Source organism: Gopherus flavomarginatus, chromosome 16 (assembly GCF_025201925.1).
Source record: "Gopherus flavomarginatus isolate rGopFla2 chromosome 16, rGopFla2.mat.asm, whole genome shotgun sequence".
Lineage (NCBI taxonomy): Eukaryota > Metazoa > Chordata > Testudines > Testudinidae > Gopherus > Gopherus flavomarginatus.
The window spans coordinates 25,846,817-25,870,182 of record NC_066632.1 but is presented as its reverse complement, the minus strand read 5'-3'; the positions used below and the strand labels follow the sequence as shown (position 1 = coordinate 25,870,182).

The following is a 23,366-nucleotide window of genomic DNA, read 5'->3' as shown; positions in this document are numbered from 1 at the left end:
TGTAGTCCAGGCCAACCCCAGCCTACAACTCCCAGCGTGCACTGCGACCCGCCGGCCCACCCGCCATCTCGGAAAACGAGACTCTGCCCCTGTTCGCGCGAGAGCGCCCGTGGCGCGCTGCATGCCGGGAGCCGTGGTCCCCGACGCAGCGGGCGGGGCCCCTTCCGCTTCGCGCGGCGCCTGCCGGGAGTCGTAGTCCGGCGGCCGAGCGGGCGGGGACTCGCTTCCCCAGCGTGACCCGCGCGGAGCCCGCGCTCTCTGCGGCTCGCTCGCTCCGGCCGGGTCTCTCCTCAGGCGGCGGCGGCGGTTCCAGCGCGGGGCGAGGCCAGGCCGGGCCCGGGCGGCGCCCAGCATGTCGGGCGAGGAGGAGGCGGCCGAGCTGACCATCGCCGAGGACCTGGTGGTGACCAAGTACAAGATGGGGGGGGACATCGCCAACCGTGAGTGCGGGGCGGGGGGGTGGGTCCCGCGGGGTGCCCTGAGCCCCCCCCGGGGGAAAGGCAGCGCCCCCCCGGGCCATGCCCGCCCCTCCCCCCGCGCGGCTCCGGGTGTCCGGGGGGGCCCTGCTAGCACAGCCCCCCCACGTAAGGCCGGGGAGGGCCCAGTCCCCCCCCCGCTCCTCGGGGCAGCCGGGCACGCGGAGTGGGGGGGTTCCCAGCCCCCCCTTGGGCAGCCGGGCCGGGCGGGAAGTGCCGCCACATGGTCCCGCGGCGCCTCTGCCACGTGCGGCTCCCGCGGCCCGCCCGCCTCCTCCCGCGTGGGCTTTTGTTCGCGGGCCGGGGCAGCCCCGGGTGCCCGACTTCGCCCAGGCCCCAGCGGGGCCGCGACCGCCCCGTGCCGCGGGGCAGCCTCCAGCCCCGCTCCCTTCGCCGTGGCGGCGGAGAGCAGTGACAGCTGCTGGGCCCCTTTGAAGGGTCCTGGCCGGGCTGGGGGTCGGCACGCTGGTGGGGGTGCAGGCGTGTTTCGGACCGGCCCCCTGTGAACTTGTATCCTGGGATGCTCCGCCACGAGCTCTCGTGCGAAGGGGAATACTCCGCTCGTGGGCTGTGTTCAAACGGACAGCCTGCACTCCGCTGGCCTTCCGCACCCACATCTCTGTACGGCTTGTCATGGGTGGTGTTACCCGAGTGTTTGATTTTAATATCTAAACTGGATCGTTAAATCTATTCACCTTATTGCTGATTATCTCCTCTACGTAGCTATGACTTTTAAAAACCAGCTTTGTATTTGTGGGTAATCTAAGCACTATACCCAGATGTACAGATGCTCTTTTCTCAACCTATGGATTATATATATATTTTTAACATTTGCTGTAATAAAAAAAGTTAAATCTGTTCTAATCGGTTTAATGGCATGTCGGGGGCACTCCTCATGGGAAAGTAAAATGGTCACAGTATTTTTCTGTACGTCACAGGTAAAACATTCAAAATCCAGAATAGTTATAAGGTTTTACGTTTTCCAGATTTTTTTCTTGATTTCTTGACAACGTAGTACATGTATTTAATGATGTAAAGTGCTTTTAATTCATGGAATGAGGCACTGTATAAGTACAAACTACAGTTAATAGATGTTCCTTGGCCAGTACTATTAAACTGTTTTTAACTTTCCCATTCCCTAATGGATATTGATCGCCATTTGTTTTGCTTCTGTGTGAACTTTAACACTTCATATTTTCATGCTGCCCCTTCTTCACAACATGATGGCACACAGAAATACTGTTTTTGTGATGATTTTTAGATATACTTAAAAAACTCGCTTCCAAATTCACAGTTTATGTATCGGGGGTGGCTGTGTTAGTCTGTATCCATAAAAACAAGGAGGAGTCCTGTGGCACATTAAAGACTAACAGATTTATTTGGGCATAAGCCTTTTGACTTAATTCCTTAACTAGGCTCTTTCCACCACATAGGAGAAATTGAGCAAAATATTTCTGAGCAAATGCCTTTTATCCAGGGATCTAAAAGCATTCACAGCTCCCAATAAGAATTGTCCCACTTTGTCAGAGGAGGGAGGGGGAATGAAGCCCAGAGGTGAAGTAATGGCATACAGCCAGAGGTAGATCTGGAAACGGAAGGAAAGTCCTGGCTCCCAGTGCCTGTACATACTGGCTGTTGGCTAGTGCACAAACCTGTTTGCTGGTCACCCTCAAATAATTCCAGAGACTTCCCTGGGGCTGTTCTTGTGAGTAAGGCAATCAAGATTTGTTCACAGATGTGACGCTGGAGTACTTCAGGAACAGCCCCACGCTTCAAATCTTTTCTCGCCATTTATAAAATAGAGAGAAACGTATTCTGTGGTGGGATCTCAGCATCCCAATAAAGCCCTTTGAAGCGCTCGAAAAGCAAAACTATAATACCTCCATAACCAAATCCATGCAATGTTTTGTGACTAGGGAATATAACGTTTAGTAATCTCCCGTGCGGCACACTGTCTGTGAAGTAGCTGCACTAGGAAGAATGAAAGGAAGCAAAGGGTTAGTTCTGAAATGCTTCTACGTGCAATTGCAGGAAGGTGGCTGCAAAGTGTAAGACTAATGTAGGTAGCTAAGCTGCAGTTGTTCTGTGCTGTTGCCAGCTCTGATGCCAAGTGACCTGTCCCAATGAGAAACGATATAGAATAGACCTTGAAACCCACAATAGCAGCCCTTGTTCCTTTGATGTGTGACACACACAGTCTCCTGGGTCATTTTTGAACCTCTTTCTATAGTCCTGACTTCTGAAGGGAAGGAATGTGGGAGGACAGTGTTGCTTCTCCTTGACTCCTTTATTAAACAGACCTTGCTGTGTGTGTAGGTGGGAGTGGACAGGTGTTTGACATTTCAAGGGCATCTGCAGTTCAACACTTCATGTGAACTAGCACAGCGATGTGCGCACATGTTCTTGCAATCAGAGCAAGGTAGTGCTTGCTGGACTTCCTGAGTCAGTCCATAGATGCCAGTTGTAAAAAATAATAATAATAATAAAAAAATCAAAGTTGTGCATGTTTGGTGTACTCACTTGTAGTGAAAAGTTGAGCCACCAATGTTAATCCTTCCTGCAGCACTGTTATCTATGAAGGGTCTCATATTTTTTTTTAAAGTTATTGGCTGTTTTTAGTTAACGCATCCATTTCAAATTCCACAACACTGTGCGTTTGAACCCAGGGGTCCTGCGTGCAGTGGTTGAAGCAGCTAAATCTGGAGGGTCTGTTCTCAGCCTGTGTGAGAGAGGGGATGCCATGATCATGGAAGAGACTGGCAAAATCTTCAAGAAGGAGAAGGAAATGAAGAAAGGTAAAGTACAGTCTCAAGGGTTCCCTTTGCAATGCAGGGCTCTTTCCTTTTCTCTTTGTTTCCATCACACCATACAGTGAAACTACTGAAATGCGTAATGAAGATTGTTTCTGAAAGCTGAATTCCAGGCTTCGTGCTTCTCACTCACCCCAAATGTTCTGCTAAGGAACAGGGTACAGCAGCTACTACACAGCACTGGGTAGTTTGAGGTTCACGTTTGGATTAGCCACGCCCATTCAGACAAACTAGATTTGTTTTGGAGACAAATGCCTTGTCTACCGTACTTGCTGGTCTGTAATTTTCACAAGATTTCCATGGCTACGTAAAGAGCCATGGTGAGCATCATGGTTCCTGGCCCTGGATATTTGAGGTCTCTTGAGAGAAAGATGATTGCTTTAAACGCCGTTCTTCCACATTTGTCTGTCTAGGCTGGAGTTGATCTGATGCTGGGAGACGCCGCAAATGCTTGTTCTATTTTTTGGCCAAAGGGCTGTGCCCAGAGCACAGAACAATGCTTAAAAAGTCAGCGTCAAACCCCAGCTGATCTATGTTGGTACTTTAGTGCTTTGGTTTTAAAAGCGCTGTCCGCCATTCAGCAGTCCTCCGCTGCTCGCAGGTGCTCAGCTGAGGAGACGAACACCCTAGAGGCTTTGATTTTCCCCAAATAGGAGACAGCTAGTCATAGGCAGAGCTGAGATAAGAATTTTGAAATTCATGACTTCCTTTCATGTGCTCCGACTCTCAGACCATATTGCCTTGTGGTCTCAATTGATTTGCAGTCTCCTTACGTGTATGTCATAAGAGTTAGTGACTCATTTAGCTTTGCTTAAGTCTCACACGCTCCAAATGAGCGGAGTTCTGCTCTTAAGAAGAGCTCTCTCTTTGGGCACGGACAGGCCTGGCTTAGCTTGAGTGAGCTGCTGAGGTCGCATCATGAGGTAGTGCAGCTCTATATTTTTGTCCCACTTTATTCTCTGGTGCATCAGAGGAGACTAACAAACTAGACTCCTGGTTGTATCCTGCATGTATGAGCTGCAGGTTGAGGCTTTGAATCACGTGTGCATTTGGACCCATGTGCAGATCGTTTGTTGGCTGCTCTGTGTGATGGAACATAGGGTGCTGCCTGCATGGTGTCTTGCAGTACATGATGGCAGGGTCCGTATCGCCGAAGTGCACACAGGTCTCGCACAGGTGCGATCTCACCATTATTCCCTTTGGTCATAGGTATTGCCTTCCCGACGAGTATATCGGTCAATAACTGTGTCTGTCACTTCTCCCCCTTGAAGAGTGACCAGGACTATATCCTCAAAGATGGAGATTTGGTCAAGATGTAAGTATCTGAGCTATGCTATTGTGAGTTAAAAGTTGGCTTCTGCTGTTTACTGCTGCTTGATCTGTTAATTGCGTTTACAAACTGGCTAACCCTAGGAAGTATTGGCCAGGCAAGTGATGCATTTGAAACATACCCTGTTCCGCTAATGTCTTTAGAGGTCATAAAGACGTTTCTTGAGCCATGAGGCCGTGCCTGCAACTAATCTTGTTTTTTCCTCTTTGTGTTAGTGACCTGGGAGTCCATGTGGATGGCTTCATAGCGAATGTAGCGCACAGTTTTATCGTCGATGCAGCGAAGGTAGGCTTCTTGCCAATGGCTTGAGCGGAGAGCTCTCCCATGCTACTTTCACATCAGGCAAGGTTCAGCAAAAGCAGGATATAAAAGCCCATGCTTGAGTGCCCCTGGCTGCAGAGAGCACCTGACTTTGGCAGCAGAGCAGAAGTCTGTGCATCGATGATTTTGGAGAACATTAACAGAAACGGTGTTTAAAAAACAATTAATCATTATTCACCTTAGAAAAGTTCAGATGCTAAACTGTTTGAACGTTAAAGTAGATCAAACACAATACATGCGAAACAAATCAAATGTTAGATGAACTGCACTTATGGCTGCCCTGTGGTGAAAGTCTGAGAGGACAGTGTCCTGGGTGCATGGAACTGGCTGGTCAAACTGGACTTGCTGCACCCTGCTGGCTAATGTCGAGAATCGTGTTCCTTGTGCCACCACAGGAGGCTGCTGTGTTCGCCTTTGCAGCTCTAAGCTCAGGTGATTTGTACAGCAAGTTAGGTGACCTCAGGACCCAGTCCCCGCTACACACTTCTCCTGCCTGAACTTGCAGCACACTGGCTTGTAAGTGGCTGTGTTTAGTCAGGGGCAATGTGACATGTACAGGCCTGGCGTGTGTTGGTGGAGGTGCTTGCAGGATGTGGGTGGTTGATGGCATAGACCATTGGTCGTGGCGTTGGGAAGTCACGTACACAAATAGCATTCAGGGAATGCCACCTGGGGAAAAAAATGTGTAAAATTTGAATAAACTTTTCATGTAGGCAAAGTTTAAACTCATGTTTTTACCTGTAGCCCTTGGAAGAGGATGTTAGTGAATCAGACAAGCTCCTGGGGGCAGCAGTTCTCTCATGAACATGTTGACTTGATATTAGGGCTAGATGTTAGAAAGCAGAGTTGAAAAAGAGCCCTTAGATCTCATCTTGTCCAGGCTCCTGGCTGCTAAAGGCCCATCTCCAGGGCTTTGTCCTGTGTAGTTCTGGGGGGTCAGACACATTACACAGCGCTCCTGCCTGTAGCTCTGGCATTTACATTTCAGTTCTTAAATGTATTTCAGCTGCAGCTGGCAGTATCTAGTCCCTCTGACAGAGCGGAGATGACTGAATAGGTTGGGGAGTTTGAACTCTCCTCTCCTCAGGGTCCCTTCCATGCTTAACAAAGTAGGAGGGAGGGAAGGGCCTCCTGCCGTGTCACGGGTGGGGTCAGGATTGGAGCTCCCTCTAGCACAGAATTCATCCTAGAGAGCGGAGAAAAGACATGTTTCAAAAACAGGCAACTTTTTCCAGGAAACCCCGGTGACGGGTCGTAAAGCTGATGTTGTCAAGGCGGCTCACCTCTGTGCAGAAGCTGCCCTGCGCCTGGTAAAACCCGGAAACCAGGTGAGAATGGTTCAGTGCTTCCCAGGTGTATCTAGAGAGTCAGGAATGCACACACAGACCCTACCCTTGCCCTGTATGTATAGAAGTGGAAAGCTGTGACCTTCTCTGAAAGGGGTGGATCAACTGTGGGGAAACTACAGCCAGCTGGCCATAGACAGCTGAGCCAGATTCTGGGGTGAGCAGGAGCTATGCGGAGAGTTGCTGTGGCTTTAACGCTGTATGCAGGGTTAATTGGCCAGCAGCCTTTGAGCTCTACTTGGGAAGAAGCCATTGTTACACAGGGGCTTCGTGCTACTGCTTCTTGTCCCTGACTGAAGACAGCTGAGCACTCTGAGCCATTTTAAGGGTTACGAGTCACGTGGTCAGATACCCTCCAGGAAGGAGCAGATGAACCTTGTTTCACTGGGTTGATGCCTTGCTTTTCAGTTTGAGGCGTGACGAACAAGAGAGCAAGTGTGAACCTGTCACACTTGTAGGCTTGTGTCTGTGACCTGCATCTTGGGTTTTGCAGATACTTCGGACGTGCACTGGTTTCACTCTCCAGCCAAGTATGAAACCCAAGGAATAGACTAGCTTCTGCTAGTGTCTTTCACAGTGGTGTATCTTGGAATTTAGATCAAGGTGGTGGCCCAGTGACCGAGGTCAATTGGCATGTATGGCTGTGCCTTAAGTGCCGTAGAAAGTCAGCGTTTCTCCAGTGAGAAACTTAGTCAAAATGAGAAGCAATAAAATCCTAGAAGTTAAAGATGGCAGAGGTCCTAGGTCAGCTCTAACCCATCCATTCTCCTCAGTGCACAGTCATCTTTTGCTTATTTATTATTTATTTATTTGTATTACCAAAGCGGGAAATGTAGCCTGGGATCCCGTTGTGCTTGGTGCTGTACAAATGGAATAAAAAAGTCCCTACCCCAGAGGGCTTATCATTTAAATAGAAGATTTATGGGGCTTGCACCATTTTCCTTGGGAGCCTGTCACATTCTAATAGAGCTTGCTGTTCGGGGATGTTTCCTAATAATTGGCTTAAATTTATCTTTCTTGATTTCATGCCATTCCTCATAGCCCTGTCCCTTGGGGCCCTAAAGCACACTTCTGTCCTTGGTGTTCACACTTCTCAAACACTGCTGACGTTCTCCTTTTGTCCATATTACCAGCCCCCTTCCATATTGACTAACTAGGTGACCTGTGGCAAGTGAATTAATCTTGCTGGGTTTTAGCTCCTTGTTTGTAAATGGGGATAATGCTCCAGTCTCTTCTTCCATGCTTGGTTTCTCCTAGTAGTATCCACACTATAGATTAGGATCTGTCTCTTACAATGTGTGTGTATGGTGCCTAGCGCCATGGGGACTTTGGACTACTGCTATAGCACAAAACACACCTTTTTTTTTCTTCTGGATTTGTATTTTTGCTGTTACCTTGTCATTTTTGTGGGTATGAAATAACACACAATCTGCGATTGTTTCAGCTCGCTAAATGTTAGGGGATGTTGCAGGAGCCGCTCAGTTAGAAAATGCACTGGGTTCATTGCAGAGCACAGATGAAATCTCTGGTGTATCTGTGGCTTGAATTTTAAAATCTTGACTTGTTCTCCTGTCTTCTTACTCCCGCAGAACACACAAGTGACAGACGCCTGGAACAAAATAGCACACTCATTTAACTGCACACCTATCGAAGGTAAGGCCTTGCTCAGCTCAGCGCAAGTGACAGCCAGAGGAGAAGTAGAGGTGCACTAATCCTAGCCAGGGAGCCCTGGCCTACTCGATTCAAAACCTTGGGAAGCATTTAATGGTTCTGAGCATGGCTCCGTGTCTGTCACGGATTAGGACTCTGGTGCACTCTCCCCCAAGCCTGCCGCAGGCTCCCTGAGAGACCTGGCGGAAATCATTTAACCTCAGTGTCTCCAGTGTGGCCATTGGTACAGGGCAGATGGTTAACTGTGTAGGTGAGGGAATGTTTATAAAATGCTTGGGGATCCTTTGCTGAACGATGCTATAAGGCAGTAAGTGTGAGCGGCTCCCGTCAATCGTTAACTGCTTGGCGTTTTCTCAGTAATACTGTTCCGAACCGGCAAGTGGGAAGTTGCCTTTGGAAGCATCTTAGACAAATCAGACCATAATGTTTGAAAAGGTGCCTGGGAGCTGAGGTCACAGTTCTCAGTTAAGTTTAGCTTTGGAAGGGTTAGTTTCACTATATGCCAACAATCAAACCAAAACAAAGTTGAAAGAAAGAAAAGAGGTGCTTGGCAGCTTAGAGGGGTGTACACACACTCACACTCTCTCTCTCTCTCTTGGAGGGGGTCATGGACAGGGATAAGGGGGCCGCACCTGCGGGGGGGGGTGTCGCTAGCGGCCAAGTCTCTGGCCTGGCGTGGGGCCGGGGACATGGCTGGGGGTGTGACCGGAGCAGGAGTGGGGAGGGGCTGGGTAGTGCTCCCGCCCCCCCATGTCCCACACTTTTGGGACCTCTGACTTAGAGTTTGATTTAAGGACAGTTACTTTGTGTATTTGGACATGTGATGTTGACAAATTTGTGTTTTAGTGGTTAATAAGCTTTGGGGTTTTTTTACCATCATTAAATAATTGTTGTCTGACCTCCCGATAAACTCCTGCATTTAACATTTAAATGGATAAAAATGGAGAGTAAACGCTTATATATAAACATGGAAATTATCTGTCAAAATTATAAACACAAATGTTTGGACAGGTTCTGTTATCCTGTTGGTTTGCTCACGTAGTGATGTAGCTGTCAGTTACTTCAGCAACAAATCATGTCGCCACTAATCAGTTGAATCCCAGGACATACTGTAGCAGGCTTGTTCTCCCCGCTCGCTGCAGAGAGCTGCAGTTCCAGGACTGGGCTGTTTGTTACGTGGGATGTTGGGTAGGTCTCGCCAATGCTTTGCTCTGCACTCTGGGAGAAAAACATCACCTCGGCTGCAGCGAGGAGGCGGCTGCTCACGCTGTCAAGGGAGTTTAAGCAGCCACTGTTTTGGAAACAGTCGGGTGCCTTAATTATCCAGTCACTGGCAACAGCAGCATAAGGATCCGGTTTATGAAAAAAATTGGAGCTGTTTTTTGTCTGAGTGGTGATCTCTGCCACCACTGGCTGCAGTCCTTCCAAAATGGAGACCTGTTAGTTCCCTTGCTGTGGCTGGTGACTTGAGAAGCAGATTAGGAATGGCTTTTAGTTTTCCTTGATCAATCTGAATTGTAATATGTACTGCAAAGCAGACAGGGAGACTGAGTTAAGCCCAAAAGTATTTGCTGAATGCCCCATTAGCTAGACTGTGCAGGAGGGACATAAGTAATCTAAACACTGGCAAAAACATTTCTGCCTCCACGCGTCCCTGGAGACGCTCAAGAATGCATCGTTCGGAGACATTGGATGCCGGTAATCCCCATGCAATTGCTGATTCTCCTGGTAGCTGATGTCCCAGGCTACAGAGACTGAAAAGAAGAATGTTGGTTTGTTTAAAACACATGCTGCATGATTTTAGGGGGGGCTTAGACCATGTCCTCCAGGAGTTACCGTTGAGCCAGTGTGGTTCCGTGGTTAGACTGTTGTGCTGGGAGTTGGAAGTTGTACAAAGGAATCGATCTGTGGCTGTGCCTTGGACCTAGGACATGCAATTACCCCTTTAAAGTAGGGACCTTTGCTTTGTCCAGAATAGATGTGTAACTCAGTGAATGAAGCTGTTTGAGATGAGGTGGTGGTAGAAAGGCAAACGGTCTCAAATTTTAGCTTTGCTGTTCTCCCTCTAGCAGAAAGCTTAAGGGCACCTTCTTGGAGCGTTAATAATGCAAGTCACTCGGTAGCTGGTTTGCAGCTCTGAGGTGCTAATGGATTCTCCTAACTTGGCAGGGATGCTGTCACACCAGCTGAAACAGCACGTGATTGATGGAGAGAAAACGATCATCCAAAACCCTACAGACCAGCAAAAGTAAGTCTGCTCTCCGGGATTGTCGCTTCTATCAGCAGCATTGCGAGGGGGTGTGAGACCAGACCTGCAGTGAGAATCCCCTCTCTTTTCTAGTCCTGGCCTGTGGTGCCTGGCTGGGTCGGTGGGTTAGTGGGTGTTGCCTAGCCCAGAGTCTTCCATTTTTTCTTACATTAAGGTAATTTGTGATGCTCTGCATTGACTGAAGGTTGTTACCCCCTAAACCTTTCGCTGGCACCTGTGCAGTCAGCTGGTCATTCTAGAAAGTGTCCCAACACGAAGTCAGTGCTTGGTCTCTGCAACGGCCGGCAAACTCGCCAGCTATTCCCAGCAGTGACAGTGGATTGCTCTAATGGTGTGAACTAGATTGAACCCAATCAAATTAGTTCTCATAGGCTGCCATTTTCAGTCACATCTTGGACCCATTTCCTTCCCTTCGCTTCCACCAGCTCCTTCCTTGCCTTCAGGGATAGGTTCTGGTTGTTTAGACCCAACACTGAGGATTTGGGGGTTTTTAAAATCTACTACGTACGTTGGAAAGGCCATCTTTGTGTTTGGGGTTCGTACAGTGCCTGGCACAGTAGTGCCTGGCACAGTAGTGCCTGGCACAATGGGCCCTGGTCCATGCCTGGGGCACCCAAGTGCTACCATACAAATAACAGAGAATAAATGTTACCAGAAAAGTTTCCATGACATTTGTTTAAAATATCTTCAGTTAAAATCAATCTGTAAGCTGCAGTCTGGCCTCTTTAGTTAATGCAAGACGTACTGGAAGTGAAAATGACCCATCTGTGTTCTAGGCTGAGCGAAGTGCAGAGTAAACAGCATAAGTGATTAAAAATAAACTTGTTTCTTGAAGTATCTTCTATCTTAATGATGGAAGATGGCGCTGGTGGCTGGGGCAGCGAAGAATTTCCTGAATAATGGTTGTCTAGCAGATCTCTAGAACCTCTGCAGAGCACTTCCATGGAGCCTTGCCTCTGTCTCCTGTGTGTTGGTTTGATTAAGCTTCCCTAATTGCTGTGTAAAGCTCCACACGTGCATTTGTGGTGCTCTGTGCCCCCGCCCCCCAGCTCTGTACAACATATTACTAGGGCAAAGGAGGATTTTTAACCTTGTAGAGATGTCTCACTTTGCTCACTCACCAAACCTCTCCCACCTAGGAAGGACCACGAAAAAGCCGAGTTTGAGGTCCATGAAGTTTATGCCATTGACGTGCTTGTCAGCACCGGGGAGGGGAAGGTGAGTGTCCTTCAGCATGGTGTTACTTTGTGCCATGGGGACTTCAGAATGGTCCCTGGATCTGAGCGTGGCCTGGGGAGCCAGGCTCCATCTCTGTATGCAGTCACTTTACCTCCTTGGGTCTCTATTTCCCTGTGTGTAAAATGCAGCCCTCTCGGGGAGGGCTGGCAGTATTTGTGTGTGGGTACCAAAGCCCCAGCATGCACTCAGTGCTATCGTCTGCGGCTTGTGTTTGAATCTGGTTTGTGTTCTCTTAGGCAAAGGATGCTGGCCAGAGAACTACCATTTACAAAAGGGACCCCTCCAAGCAGTACGGCTTGAAAATGAAAACCTCTCGTGCCTTTTTCAGCGAGGTGGAGAGGCGCTTTGACACTATGCCATTTACTCTCAGGTATTCTCTCTTCTTCCTTTCACAGCCTCCCCATCTGCCCAGAATAGGGGCCTTGCAAGAGCCCTCACCTGGTTATTGACAGCTGCTCTGTCTCAGAGGGTTATTGACAGCTGCTCTGTCTCAGAGGGTGCTGTTATGGCGGGGTTTGCTGCAGCTGGACAAGCCGTAGGGAGGGGATGTGATAGACTTGGATGTTTCACCCTGGCCAGGAGATTAAGACCCCTGTGAGGATTTGAGACCCTCCTGCGCCTTTGTGGGGGGGTTGCAGCTGAAATACAAGGGGACCAATCCTGTCGTATTCACAAAGAGTGGAGTTAAAGCTGTGTCAGGACACAGGGGTAGTTCCAAGCCCCCTTTTTTGACTGATGTGCACTTTAGCAAAAGGAAATTATCTCCCAGGTTAATGCTCCATTTGTGCCTCAGAGCGGTGGCCTTTTTCTGGGATTCTGAACTAACGCCTTGCGTTCACTTTGCTCCATTACCTTCCTGAGCTTTCATCTGTGCACCTGCTGCCAGCCATCCTGCACCAGCAATACACCGCAGCCAGGCTGGCCTCTCGTCGGGGAATGGCTGAGTAACGTCTCCAGTCAACCCCCCCAGTGGGAAGTTAGGCAGCAGGGTTGGATCTGTAACTTGGCTCGCAGGGCTTCCCCCTCCTCTGCTGAAAAAGGTCGTCGGTTGTGCGATCCTTAGAGCAGCGAGAGGCAGAAGCTCAGGTCCGTGGCACTCTCCCTTTCTCGCAGGGCGTTTGAGGATGAGAAGAAGGCTAGGATGGGGGTGGTGGAATGCGCCAAACATGAGCTGCTCCAGCCTTTCAATGTCCTCTATGAGAAGGAAGGTGAGTCCGGAGGGGTGGGGGGCTTGCAGGAGAGCACAGGGACTGGTCCACCCTGTGGCTCTGCTCAGGCAGGTTCCTGCTGTAGCCATGTCCCTGGAGGGTGGTGCTGGGCAGACACCTGCTCCCAAGGAACCAGGAGATTTCTTTGCTAAGTAGCTCTTAGCCCCTTGGTTGTCGGGTCTTGTGTAAGAACAAAATCCCGGTGGTGAGATCTGCTGGTCCATGGGGGATAATCTCCCCGGGGTGGTGATGGACGCACCATCAGTTTGAGTCACTTAAAGATAAGCCAAGAGGACCTGCTTCAGGAAGGATTCTGCCCTGAGCAGGGAGGGACGCCATTGAAACGCTGCAGATGCAGTTTACTGATTGTCCCAGGCGGCTGTGACGGCAGGAAAGCGAGGTGGACTTCAGGTTGTGCACTGTTCCCCCGCCGTCAATGTGTAGGCCAGCGTGGTGGCCCTAACCGTGATTCCTGCTTTACAGGCGAGTTCGTCGCCCAGTTCAAATTCACAGTGCTTTTAATGCCTAACGGCCCCATGAGGATAACCTGTGGCCCCTTCGAGCCGGAGCGCTACCAATCCCACTTTGAGGTTCAGGATGCAGAACTGAAGGTCAGTCCGAGGAAACGCATTTGCTTCCCTGGAGTGCATAGAAACGCATGAGTCACCCGTTTCTGGGCCACACAGGCCAGACAAGACCCAGCTCACGGCCTTAGGGGGTGTGTGAGGCATGCGGTTCGATAGGAGACGGCAGGTTGGTCAGTCCCCTCGAAGTGGTGGGTTGGTCTCTATTCTCGCTCAGCTGTTTGGATCTGTGGAACCCCCTGTAAGCAGGGCTGAGAGGCCAAGCTCCGGTGGAGACAGTGCAGGTTTGAGGAGAGAGCTGAGCACCAGACGGCGCCAGCTGGAGCTGTCTGGGGCGTGGTTCTGATGCGCTGCTCTGCTCTGCAAATGTGCGAAGGTGGCAGCAGCATTCAGAGCAGAGAGGAGTTGCAGTCTGGTTTCTCGGTGGTTGTGTCAGGAACATGATCTCCAGCAGGGTCCCCCCAAGTCTCCCGCCTCGGCCACAAATGGCACCTGTTTGGTCACGGGTGTGTCGTCCTTTCCTGCAGGGCCGTGGGGATTCAGAGGGGCTGCGCAAGGCGAGTGTCATTGCCCAGGACGTGCAGCAGTTCCCTTATAGCTGGCAAAGCTTGTTTTGCTACAGTGGCATTCCCCTTTACCCGCAGTCAGAGCAAAGAAAACATCTGTGTCCCGGCGGCTTACCGTCTCTTCCTCTCCCTAGGCACTGCTACAAAGCTCCGCCAGCCGGAAGACCCAAAAGAAGAAGAAGAAGAAGGTAATTTAGTTGTCACTTCATAATGGCTGGATCACACACACGCACGGGTTAACTGCCTCTTGGGAGACCCCAAACTCTCCACTCAGGCCTTAGCAAAAAGGAATTTTGGCTCCTCTTCGCCTGGCAGAGCTCTTCTGGCTGTGGAAGAGGGAGATGGATTCTGTTCCGGCTCATGTGTTGTCAGTGGGATTATTCGCTCCATCCCAAATTCTGTTTGCTCACTAGCCGGGGGGTGACTACCGCCCCTTGTCTGGAGTGCAGTTGCACAGGTGTGACTGAAAGCAGAATTTGGTCAGCAGAATCTTTACCACTGGCTGGCCAGAAAGAACCCAGCATGCCTCTCAGATCCCAGAGTGAGTTTGCAGCAGTGGCCTGTAGAGAGGCTGTTTTCCTGCTTGTAAACTGATCAGCCTTGATCTTGAGTCATTGAGGCCTAGTGATTTGTAGCCAGGTACCAAGGCCAAGCTGCGCCCTGGGAGATGTCAGCAGGGAAAGAGGCTAGCTCTGCTGAGATTTGACTGGCTGGTATTGCTGATAAGGTGGGGAGCTTCACGAGACTTTTCTGGGTGACAGGAGAGAACTCTTCTTGCACCAACATCAGAGATCCTGGAAAGGGAAAAGATGCCCAGTACTCCCGATAGGAGATGAACTGTGTTTCGGGGGGTGGGGAGGCTGGCCTTCGAAAGGGAAGGGTGGCCCTGACACAATGGAGTATTGCAGGGTGGCGACTCCAGGGTGCTGCGGGTCTGCGTGTCTCTGAGTTCTCTCCAGAATGAATTAACGATTCTCCCCTCTGAAGCAGAGTCACTTAACCCTGTTTGGGTTCGTTTCCACAGGCATCTAAGAACGCAGAGAACGCTACCACGGGGGAAACAGCAGAAGAGAACGAAGCCGGCGACTGAACGGCTCCAGCTCCCCTCATGTAGCACCCGAGTCTCTCGCACGCTCCCCCCAAAAAGTGAGAAACAAAAATCTAGTGCTGTCTGTCTCTTTACACCCCCAGTGACAGACAGCCTGGACTTCCCACTGACAACAGCCAGCTCCGATTGACTCTGCTCTGAGGGAGGATTCGCTCAGCAGCTTCAGACTGCTTTCAAACCAACCAACCAAAATAATAAAACCAGGAGTAAAAACTAGTCTATTCCCCACTCTTTCTAACCTTTGATACTACTCGTGCTTGTTCCAGAGGTGAGTGACTTCCCGTCCCGTCCCGAGAGAGGGAGTGTAGACAGCTCTTCTTTCCTTCTCCCTTTCTTCACTTCTCCCTTTCAGGAATTTCTGATCCCTCTTGGTGAGGGTGGGACCTTTGGTCACATCTGACAACCAACCGATTGAAGCCTGAGAAGCGCCATGTGCTTAGGGAGCAGGGATGCTTCCCAGCGCTCCCCCTGCCCACAAGGATGTTTATCTTCCACTTAAAACTGTTCCCTTGATGTGGAATTTTCCCCTTTTTTAGCCTGTATATTTAAAATTGGGAAAGTCGTATTGAATTTTATTCCTCCCCCCGAGACCGTAGACCATTCAGCCTGTTGAGTTCTGGCTTGTGTTGGTTTGTGTCTAAGCTGTTTTTAATACACAGGTGTGATAAGCTTGTTTTTAATTGAGACTGTCATAACGTAAGGAAGGAAGCACTCAATTCGAGCCGTTCTTCCCCACTAACTCCTTGCAAAACTCCTCCTAAGGGCAAGAGGCGTCTGGAGCACCCACCAGCTTCAGCTCAGTACCTAGCCAGCGTTTTTACCTTCCCAGCATCGCAGGGCAGGTCAGCATTCTTCCCCTCCCATACACCAAAACAGCTGCCGCTGCTTATGTCACATACGGTCGGCTTTTTCAGAAGAATGCCCCTCTCCTCCCCACACGCCCTTCTGTGCCATAAAAGAATTTGGGAAATACTGCAGAAGTGAGCGGACCTAGGCTAGACTTCGCCCCAGGAATCTCTTTTCTATAGTGTGTCTTTTTTTAAAGCTGTCCGGCTGAATTGTACGGCTCTGAGTGGGGGATTTGTTATCCAGCCAGGTCTCTGTCTAAGCACTTACTGTAGCTGGCTTGGGCGGCCGCCTGCCTGTTAACGATACCCTTTCTGACGAGCGCACCTGTGCTTTTCTGCAGGTCAAGTGCTTCCTTGGCAGTATTTGAGTTTGAAAATTTAAACGAGGAAAAAAAGAACCTTGCAAATGCTACCAAAGTTTACGTCAATAAAAGGAAATAAATGAGAATTTTTTTTTCCATCTGTCTACAAACTGTCTGCTCCCATTTCTAAACTGTGTTCAGCTCTTGTAGGGGGTTGGGTACTGTGGGCTGTATTCTGAAGGGATGCAGGGTAGCTGCCATCACACGCCTGTCGCAGGTTGGCTTAGCTTAGGCTGCTCCCGAAGGTTAACCATGAGCTTAAGGGAAAATAAAACTGCCTTGTTTCTGAAGAGGAACATTTTAGCATTTATAAGCAATACACTGTCTATTGCCTTCGGTAACGGAAGGGCAGGGCTAATCTTTCTCCTTCACCGTTCTGATTTATAAACCACTATGACTTCGGGAGGTTTAGTTAATTTTCTATTTTTACTTTTAAATAACATTGGAAAAAGATGTACCTCTTGAGACAAGAAAAACCATTCTGGTTGTGAAAGGTTTGAAACAGAATCCCCAAGAAATATTCTGTAACTGATTTTTTTTCCAAATAAAATTGACTAGTGACACTGCTGTTTGGACAGAAGAATGGGTCTGCTGTTTTGGGGTCTGTGGTGCTGCGGGCGGCGGGGAAGGTGTGTGGGCTGTATTATTTCTGCAATCCATTTCACCCTACAAGGTTTTAAGGCATCTTGCACCCCATCCTGGGGTGCATCTTTGAAATGCAGCCACCTCTGGGGTGGAGGCTGCTGGACAGTGCACAGCACGCTCTGCCAAAGGCAGGGATCCTTAGCCCTTCAAATCCAAACCCCACTGTAGTGTTTTGGGTGTTGAAACTCCCCCTTCCTTCCTTTGGAAGGGCGCGAAGGGCCTAGTTAACCTGCTGGGGTTGTTTCCCAGGAGGTTGGGGCATTTCAAATTCCAGCGCTAAAGTCATCAGGTCATTTTAGCACCATAGCTTCTGGTGAGGGTGTGCCAGCCTAGCTGTACCACAGACAAGAGGCAAAGGAATCTCAGGGCGTATTCAGAGCGTGGGATGTTTAGCATGAGAAACCGACCCTCTGGTGCGGTCTGATCCTAGTGCCCGAACAGTTACTCAGTTGTCCTTTAAATTCTGGTGCAGCAAGTGCTCAGTGCCTTGGTCCCATTCATGGTGTGAGGTTAAAGCATCCCCAGAAATGGGGGTGGAGAAAGCGAGCGGCCCTATGCTGGGGATTTTTACACTGCATATCCCGGAGGTCAGTCTGAATAGGGTCACTCGGATCTTCAGCTGCCTTGAAAGTCTGTTCCAAGCCCCAGCTGGCAGCAGCAGCAACTTGTTGACCTTAATGATGCTCCACAATCAGTGGGGTGAGTTGTGGCATAAATGCCTCGACACATCTGCAGGTTCTTACCTCTGCTACTGTCATCTTACTGCCGTGTGGCCCTCAGGGAGCCGATGTTGCCATGTCTCGTGTAGTAGATTGGCCAGCCTGAGTTTGACGGGTTTGTGGGGTATATTTCTGGCTCTCCCTCGCTCTGACATGGGTCAGGCAAGTCTGTTTCCCCACTCCTAAAATAGGTCTAATGCCACATCGCCATGGGTTGCTGGGTGGTTTGTAAAGGGCTTGGAGATTCACAAATGGAAGGACATCATGCTGTTTTCGATGCTGTCCTGTGAGCTGCGGTGTTTGAGGGCTAGCGGGGGGGAGGAGTGGGGAGGGGAGAATAGTGTAGACAGGTTTTGCTTTTTTTAAATGCTCTGAGATGCAACAAAGTCAATGGTGCTTTTTGCCAGGCAAAGCGGTGAATTGGCAGGAGCTTGTTGACTTTCCGGCTGTCACAGCTACACTAGGTGTAGATACTGAAACTCTAAAAAGGTGAGGTCCAGCGTTGGCCTGTTGTGTGTTGTCGCCCACCGGCTTTATGGCAGGTACCTAGAAAGTCAGAGGAAGGCTGCTCCAAATGGCCTCTGGGGCAGTCCTGTAGGACAGGCTTAGAAAGTTTCTAGACTCACAAAAAAACAATTGCATTCAGTGGTTTATTTTTCACTATAATCTTCCTAGACATCAATGCACTTGGTCCATTTTGGCTACACCCAGCTTGTCGGAGCCCTTGTCCAGAAACTTCTCGACTGCTGCGGACATCTCATTATTATCACTGAAATGCTTCCCACCAAGGTCTTCCACGACGTGGAGAACAGGCAGAAGTCTGGGGGAGCTAAACTGGTGAATAGGCTGAGGGGAGCAGCTGAAAGCCACGGTTGGTCGCTGTGATCACTGCAACCTGGGACCAGAGAGAATGTCAGGGCCAGCTCCCATTTCACTCTATTGACACAGACAATACAGCCTACAAGGCGGGAGGGAGAGCCCAGTGCTTTGAGCCGTGGCCGGCTAAACCCAGGGTTGAGAGTTCAGTCCTTAACGGGGCCATTTAGGGATCTGGGGCAAAAATCTGTCGGGTTGGTCCTGCTTTGAGCAGGGGGTTGGACTAGATACCTTCTGAGGTCCCTTCCAGCCCTAATAGTCTATGATTCTAAGTGTCCCCCTTCCTCCCTCCCTCTTGTCAGGTTAGTTTCTAATTCTCATGAACCAAGCTACTGCCTTGCATTCCTCTGCATCTCCCCTTCTGGCTGGGGTAGAGTGGGTGCATTCGCCTCTGCAAACGTAACCCTCGCTGTGTGTGGTGTCAGGGCCCAGTCCACAGAGGATATGAGTCTGTGACAGCCCGAACTGCTCTGCTTGAGCAGCTCCCCTCTTCCTGCGGGTGGCCCTGGGGAGGTTGGCCAGTGGGGCAGCCTGCACTGTCATGTAGCCTGCTGTCCGTGGCACACTGGTGCAGCCTCCCCTTTGTCTGGCAGTGAGGCCAGGGTGCATTGGTCAGGTCACCATCTTGCCCAATGCTCCAGGACTTGAATTAGGGCCTGCAGGGCTAAATGCGGGAGCTGGGGGAGTGGGAGCTAGAGAACGGCCCTGTCGCCGAAGCTGTGATACTGCTGTGGAGTGGCAGAGAGGGGGCCTGTGCCCCACACCTGCACAGGGGTGCCCTTTGCTTGTGGCAGATGAAATGCAGTGATAAACGCAAAGTAATGCCCATGGGAAAACATCACCCCAACTCTACGTATCAAATGATGGGGACTGAATGAGCTGTTACTGCTCAAGAAGATCTTGGAGTCACTGAAAACATCCACCCAATGTACAGTGGCAGTCAAAAAAATCAAACAGAAGTTGGGAATCATTAGGAAAGGGAAGAGATGAGACAGAAAATATAATTGTGAGAGGTTGGATCACAGACACCCCCCTGGGAGCTGCCAACTGATGTGCCAAGACAACCTCTGCCCCTGTTTTCCCTGCCAGCTCGAGGCCCCCGCACCCTGTCTTGCTGAGCCAGACACAGGGTCTGACGTACTTGCCCCAAAGCTGCAGGTTTACCTGAAAGCAGCTCACAGGAGTGGAAAAGGTTCAGAAAAGGGAAACAAACATGACAAGGCGGATGGACCGGCTGCCATATGAGGAGAGATTAATAAAACAGAGACTTCTCAGCTTGGAAAAGAGACGAGTCAGGGGAATATGACAGAGGACTCTACAATCCTGCCTGGTGTGGAGACAGGAAAATAAGGGAGGGTTATTTACTCATAACACAAGAACTAGGGGTCACCCAATGGAATGAACGGGCAGCAGATTTAAAGCACACAAAAGGAAGTGTATTTTCACACAACTGCACAGTCAACCTATGGGACTCCTCGCCAGAGGATGTTGTGAAGGCCAAGACTATAGCAGGGTTCAGAAAAGAACCAGAGAAGTTCACAGAGGCCAGGAGTCCATCGATGGCTCCCAGCCAGGCTGGGCAGGAACGGGGTCCCTGGCCTGTTTGCCAGAAGCTGGGAGTGGCTCACTGGATGTTAGGGTCACTCCCTCTGGGGCCCCTGGCACTGGGCGCTGTCGGCCGACAGGCCCCTTGGTCTGATCTGCATGGCCGTTCTCGTGTTAACACGCGCGGGTGCCCTTGCACGTGTTGGGCTCTCAGTGTCGCACACTCAACACTTGGGCACGTGCACTGTGTCGGGGGAAGTGACCCCTAGGGTGCAGCTGGGGGGGTTGGGTCTCCCCCACCCCCCTTCCGGCCTGCGCCACCCCGCGAAGTTGCGGTCTTCACCCCGCCCCCTGTCTGGGCTCAGCTCGGAGGATTTGTATTCAAAATGGAGGCGGGGAGGGAGGGAGAAAACTACAACTCCCGTGCTGCCCCGGGGACGGGAGAAACTACACCTCCCGTCATGCTCCGCGAACGGGACACACGCACGCACGCGCCCTCAGTGACGCTCAGGCTCCGCCCACCCGCTTCCGGAACTGGCCTATAAAAGGGGGTCCAGCGGCGCGGGCCGCTCTTTCTCGGCTGTTGTCGCCGCCATTTTGTGTTAGGCCGGAGGCTGCTGCCGCCATCCGCCGCCATCCGCGGGCGCTGAGCCCGGGCCGCCATGAGAGCGAAGGTGGGTGGGGGCCGGGGGCGGCGGGAGGAAGCGGGGCTATGGGGGGCAGGGGGTAACGCGCGGGGGGAGCCCCCCCGTCCCAAGCCCTGCGCGCTCCACGCGCGTGGGAGGCACGGCCCGTGGGGTCCCGCGCCCACGTGGGGCAGCGAGCGGGTGCAGCCCCTGGGCCCTGCTTGGCTGGCAGCGTGGGGAGGCGGGGTCGGGTCTGCTCGCCCTGGGCCCAGCTCCCCGCAGCAAACCCCATGGAGATCGGGGGCGGGGTGAGGGCTGCTGCCTTCACTTTCCCCTCGGGTGAGCAGCTTCCTGGGGCGTGGAGACGGGGGGAGGCTCAGCCTGATGTGAAGACGCTGCTGACTCGAGTGTTTTTCCCTCTTTCCTCTAGTGGCGAAAGAAGCGTATGCGCAGGTAGGTGAGCCTCCGCTTTGTCTTGCTGGGCCTGGGGACTTGCCCAGCGGGTGGTTATGCTAATGATGTAAATGGTTTGCATGAATCTACATCTTGTGTGCTGGGCCCTGCAGGAGTGTAGTAAGGGGCCTGGCGGAGATGGTTGATCAGACTTGGGGAGTGGGGAAAAACTTGAGTTGGGTGTATTAATGTTAGCACTGCATCCCACATCCCTCAGGCTAACTGATGATAGTTAGAATACGTTTATTTCTGTCATGTCTAGAGGCCTCAGCTGAAATTGGGAGCCCATTATGCTAGACCCTGTGAAAACTCAGACACTGGCCTTGCCCAAAGAGTTTGCAGGCTAAACTGACAAGACAAGCAGGAGGGTGTAGGGGGTAAAGTTCTGTAGTAGGATATGGGTTAAATTCCTGTTTCTACTGCACATGTGTTTGTATGACCTTGAGTAAGTGTTTTGTGCCTCCATTTCTCATCTGTAAAATGGTGATAAGTCTGCTGCAGGGTGGGGAGTAAAGAGAGAGAAACATGGATGCATGTGAAGTGCTTTCTGGTGTATGCTGTTCTAAACCTCTAACAGACTGCATCATTGTAAACACTGCTTTTCATAGATTCATAGACTCTAGGACTGGAAGGGACCTCGAGAGGTCATCGAGTCCAGTCCCCTGCGCTCATGGCAGGACCAAATACTGTCTAGACCATCCCTGATAGACATTTATCTAACCTACTCTTAAATTTCTCCAGAGATGGAGATTCCACAACCTCCCTAGGCAATTTATTCCAGCGTTTAACTACCCTACAGGAACTTTTTCCTAATGTTCAACCTAAATCTCCCTTTCTGCAGTTTAAGCCCATTGCTTCTTGTTCTATCATTGGAGGCTAAGGTGAACAAGTTTTCGCCCTCCTCCTGATGACATCCTTTTAGATACCTGAAAACTGCTATCATGTCCCCTCTGTCTTCTCTTTTCCAAACTAAATAAACCCAATTCTTTCAGCCTTCCTTCATAGGTCATGTTCTCAAGACCTTTAATCATTCTTGATGCTCTTCTCTGGACCCTCTCCAATTTCCTTGTGGGTGGGTGTAGAACTAAACCTATTTCACTTCCAATGGATATTTCTTAGCTTGTCTGGCAGTGCTGTAAGTATAAGAGCAGCCAGGCCAGCTCAGAGCTAAAACTGCTGGTCTGCTCTGGCATTTTCCAGCTTTGGTGTAACAAGCTGTTGTGTTAGGTATGGCAGGTAAGGATGATGGGCCAAATTTATTGCAGGAGTTAGTACATCGGGTTTACACAAGTCTTATTGTATGTGTTTAAAAGAAGCCATTAAACCACTGTAGCAAAGATGCAAAGTTCCTTTTCCAGAGCAAGTAAACATGTGTTTGTTACTGTATTTAGCAGCTTAGTTTTCTGCTCTGCTTTTAAATAAGGTCTGAAACTTGAGTTAAAACTCTGGAAAGGCAGGCAGGAATTGGCTTAAGTTTAGCCTCTCTACTGAAGTGCTGTCCTTGTTGGTCTTCTATTTCATTGTCCACAGAAATGTGGACAGGTTACTCAGTTTCTGGTAACTTCACTGTGGGGTTCTTTGCACTAGGACAAGGCAGCAGTTAGATGGTGGATGTTGTGTTGTCATTCTCTTTAAAAACTGCATGTTGCATCTTTTTTCCAAAACTATTGACATGCTTGTTCTGACACAAAAGGGGTTTGGCCTGATAATGACTCATTCAAAGTCCATTTAACCAGGTTGGCTGCCTGCTGTGGAATGTCTGATAGAATATCAGCATGGTAACAAAGCTTTATCTGATGGGGTAACATTGTCTTTCTCAGGCTGAAGCGCAAAAGGAGAAAGATGAGGCAGAGGTCTAAGTAGATGACTTCTCTGCTGCTACTGAGGCTGCAAAGCAGAGCAAAGAAACGTTGGAGCTTGGGATGCAGCCCTCCAGACACAACTACTTCCTGGTGTTGCAGGAGTGCTTTCCTACCAGTCTTCAAGAGTTTTCCATCTTAAGAATGAAGGTCTCATCCATATGGGTGGTAGCCCTGAGCTTTCACGTTCTGGACTGGTTCTGGTCTTTGTAGTTGAATGTAGCAGGTATACAATAAATAAAACCTGGTTTGGTTGGGAATTCATGTTTTTTCTTAATGTTGCATTTTAAACTATTTTAAAACAATCTGTGTGATCTCTAGGCATGTATGTAACTTGACTTTTAAAGATACTTGATCTGCGTCATTCAGCCCTCTTCTGGCTGGCTTTCTGGGCCCTTTCCCAATACGCGGTGGCCTGGCCTGGCTGAGAAGAAGAATCCACTAAATATAGAAATCACTTTTTGCTGAAGACGTGACTGGGGAAAGTGCAAATGTCCAGGCCACA

The 23,366-nt window shown here is 50.2% G+C and overlaps 1 protein-coding gene and 1 long non-coding RNA gene across 2 annotated transcripts; both read left to right on the top strand.

The window, feature by feature from the left end:
- Window positions 1–276: 276 nt before the first annotated feature.
- Window positions 277–16,701, top strand: PA2G4 (proliferation-associated 2G4). Its single transcript, XM_050924724.1, has 13 exons — window positions 277–440; window positions 3,143–3,271; window positions 4,496–4,601; window positions 4,832–4,901; window positions 6,173–6,265; window positions 7,873–7,936; window positions 10,124–10,202; window positions 11,363–11,441; window positions 11,699–11,832; window positions 12,576–12,670; window positions 13,154–13,281; window positions 13,955–14,008; window positions 14,845–16,701. The coding sequence occupies exons 1-13, from the start codon at window positions 353–355 to the stop codon at window positions 14,908–14,910; spliced, it is 1,185 nt and encodes a 394-aa protein (XP_050780681.1). The 5' UTR covers window positions 277–352; the 3' UTR covers window positions 14,911–16,701.
- Window positions 16,702–20,479: 3,778 nt separating this feature from the next.
- Window positions 20,480–23,121, top strand: LOC127035184 (uncharacterized). The gene is made up of 3 exons (XR_007769587.1): window positions 20,480–20,597; window positions 20,980–21,002; window positions 22,823–23,121. It is a non-coding gene; the product is annotated as an uncharacterized LOC127035184 (long non-coding RNA).
- Window positions 23,122–23,366: the final 245 nt, after the last annotated feature.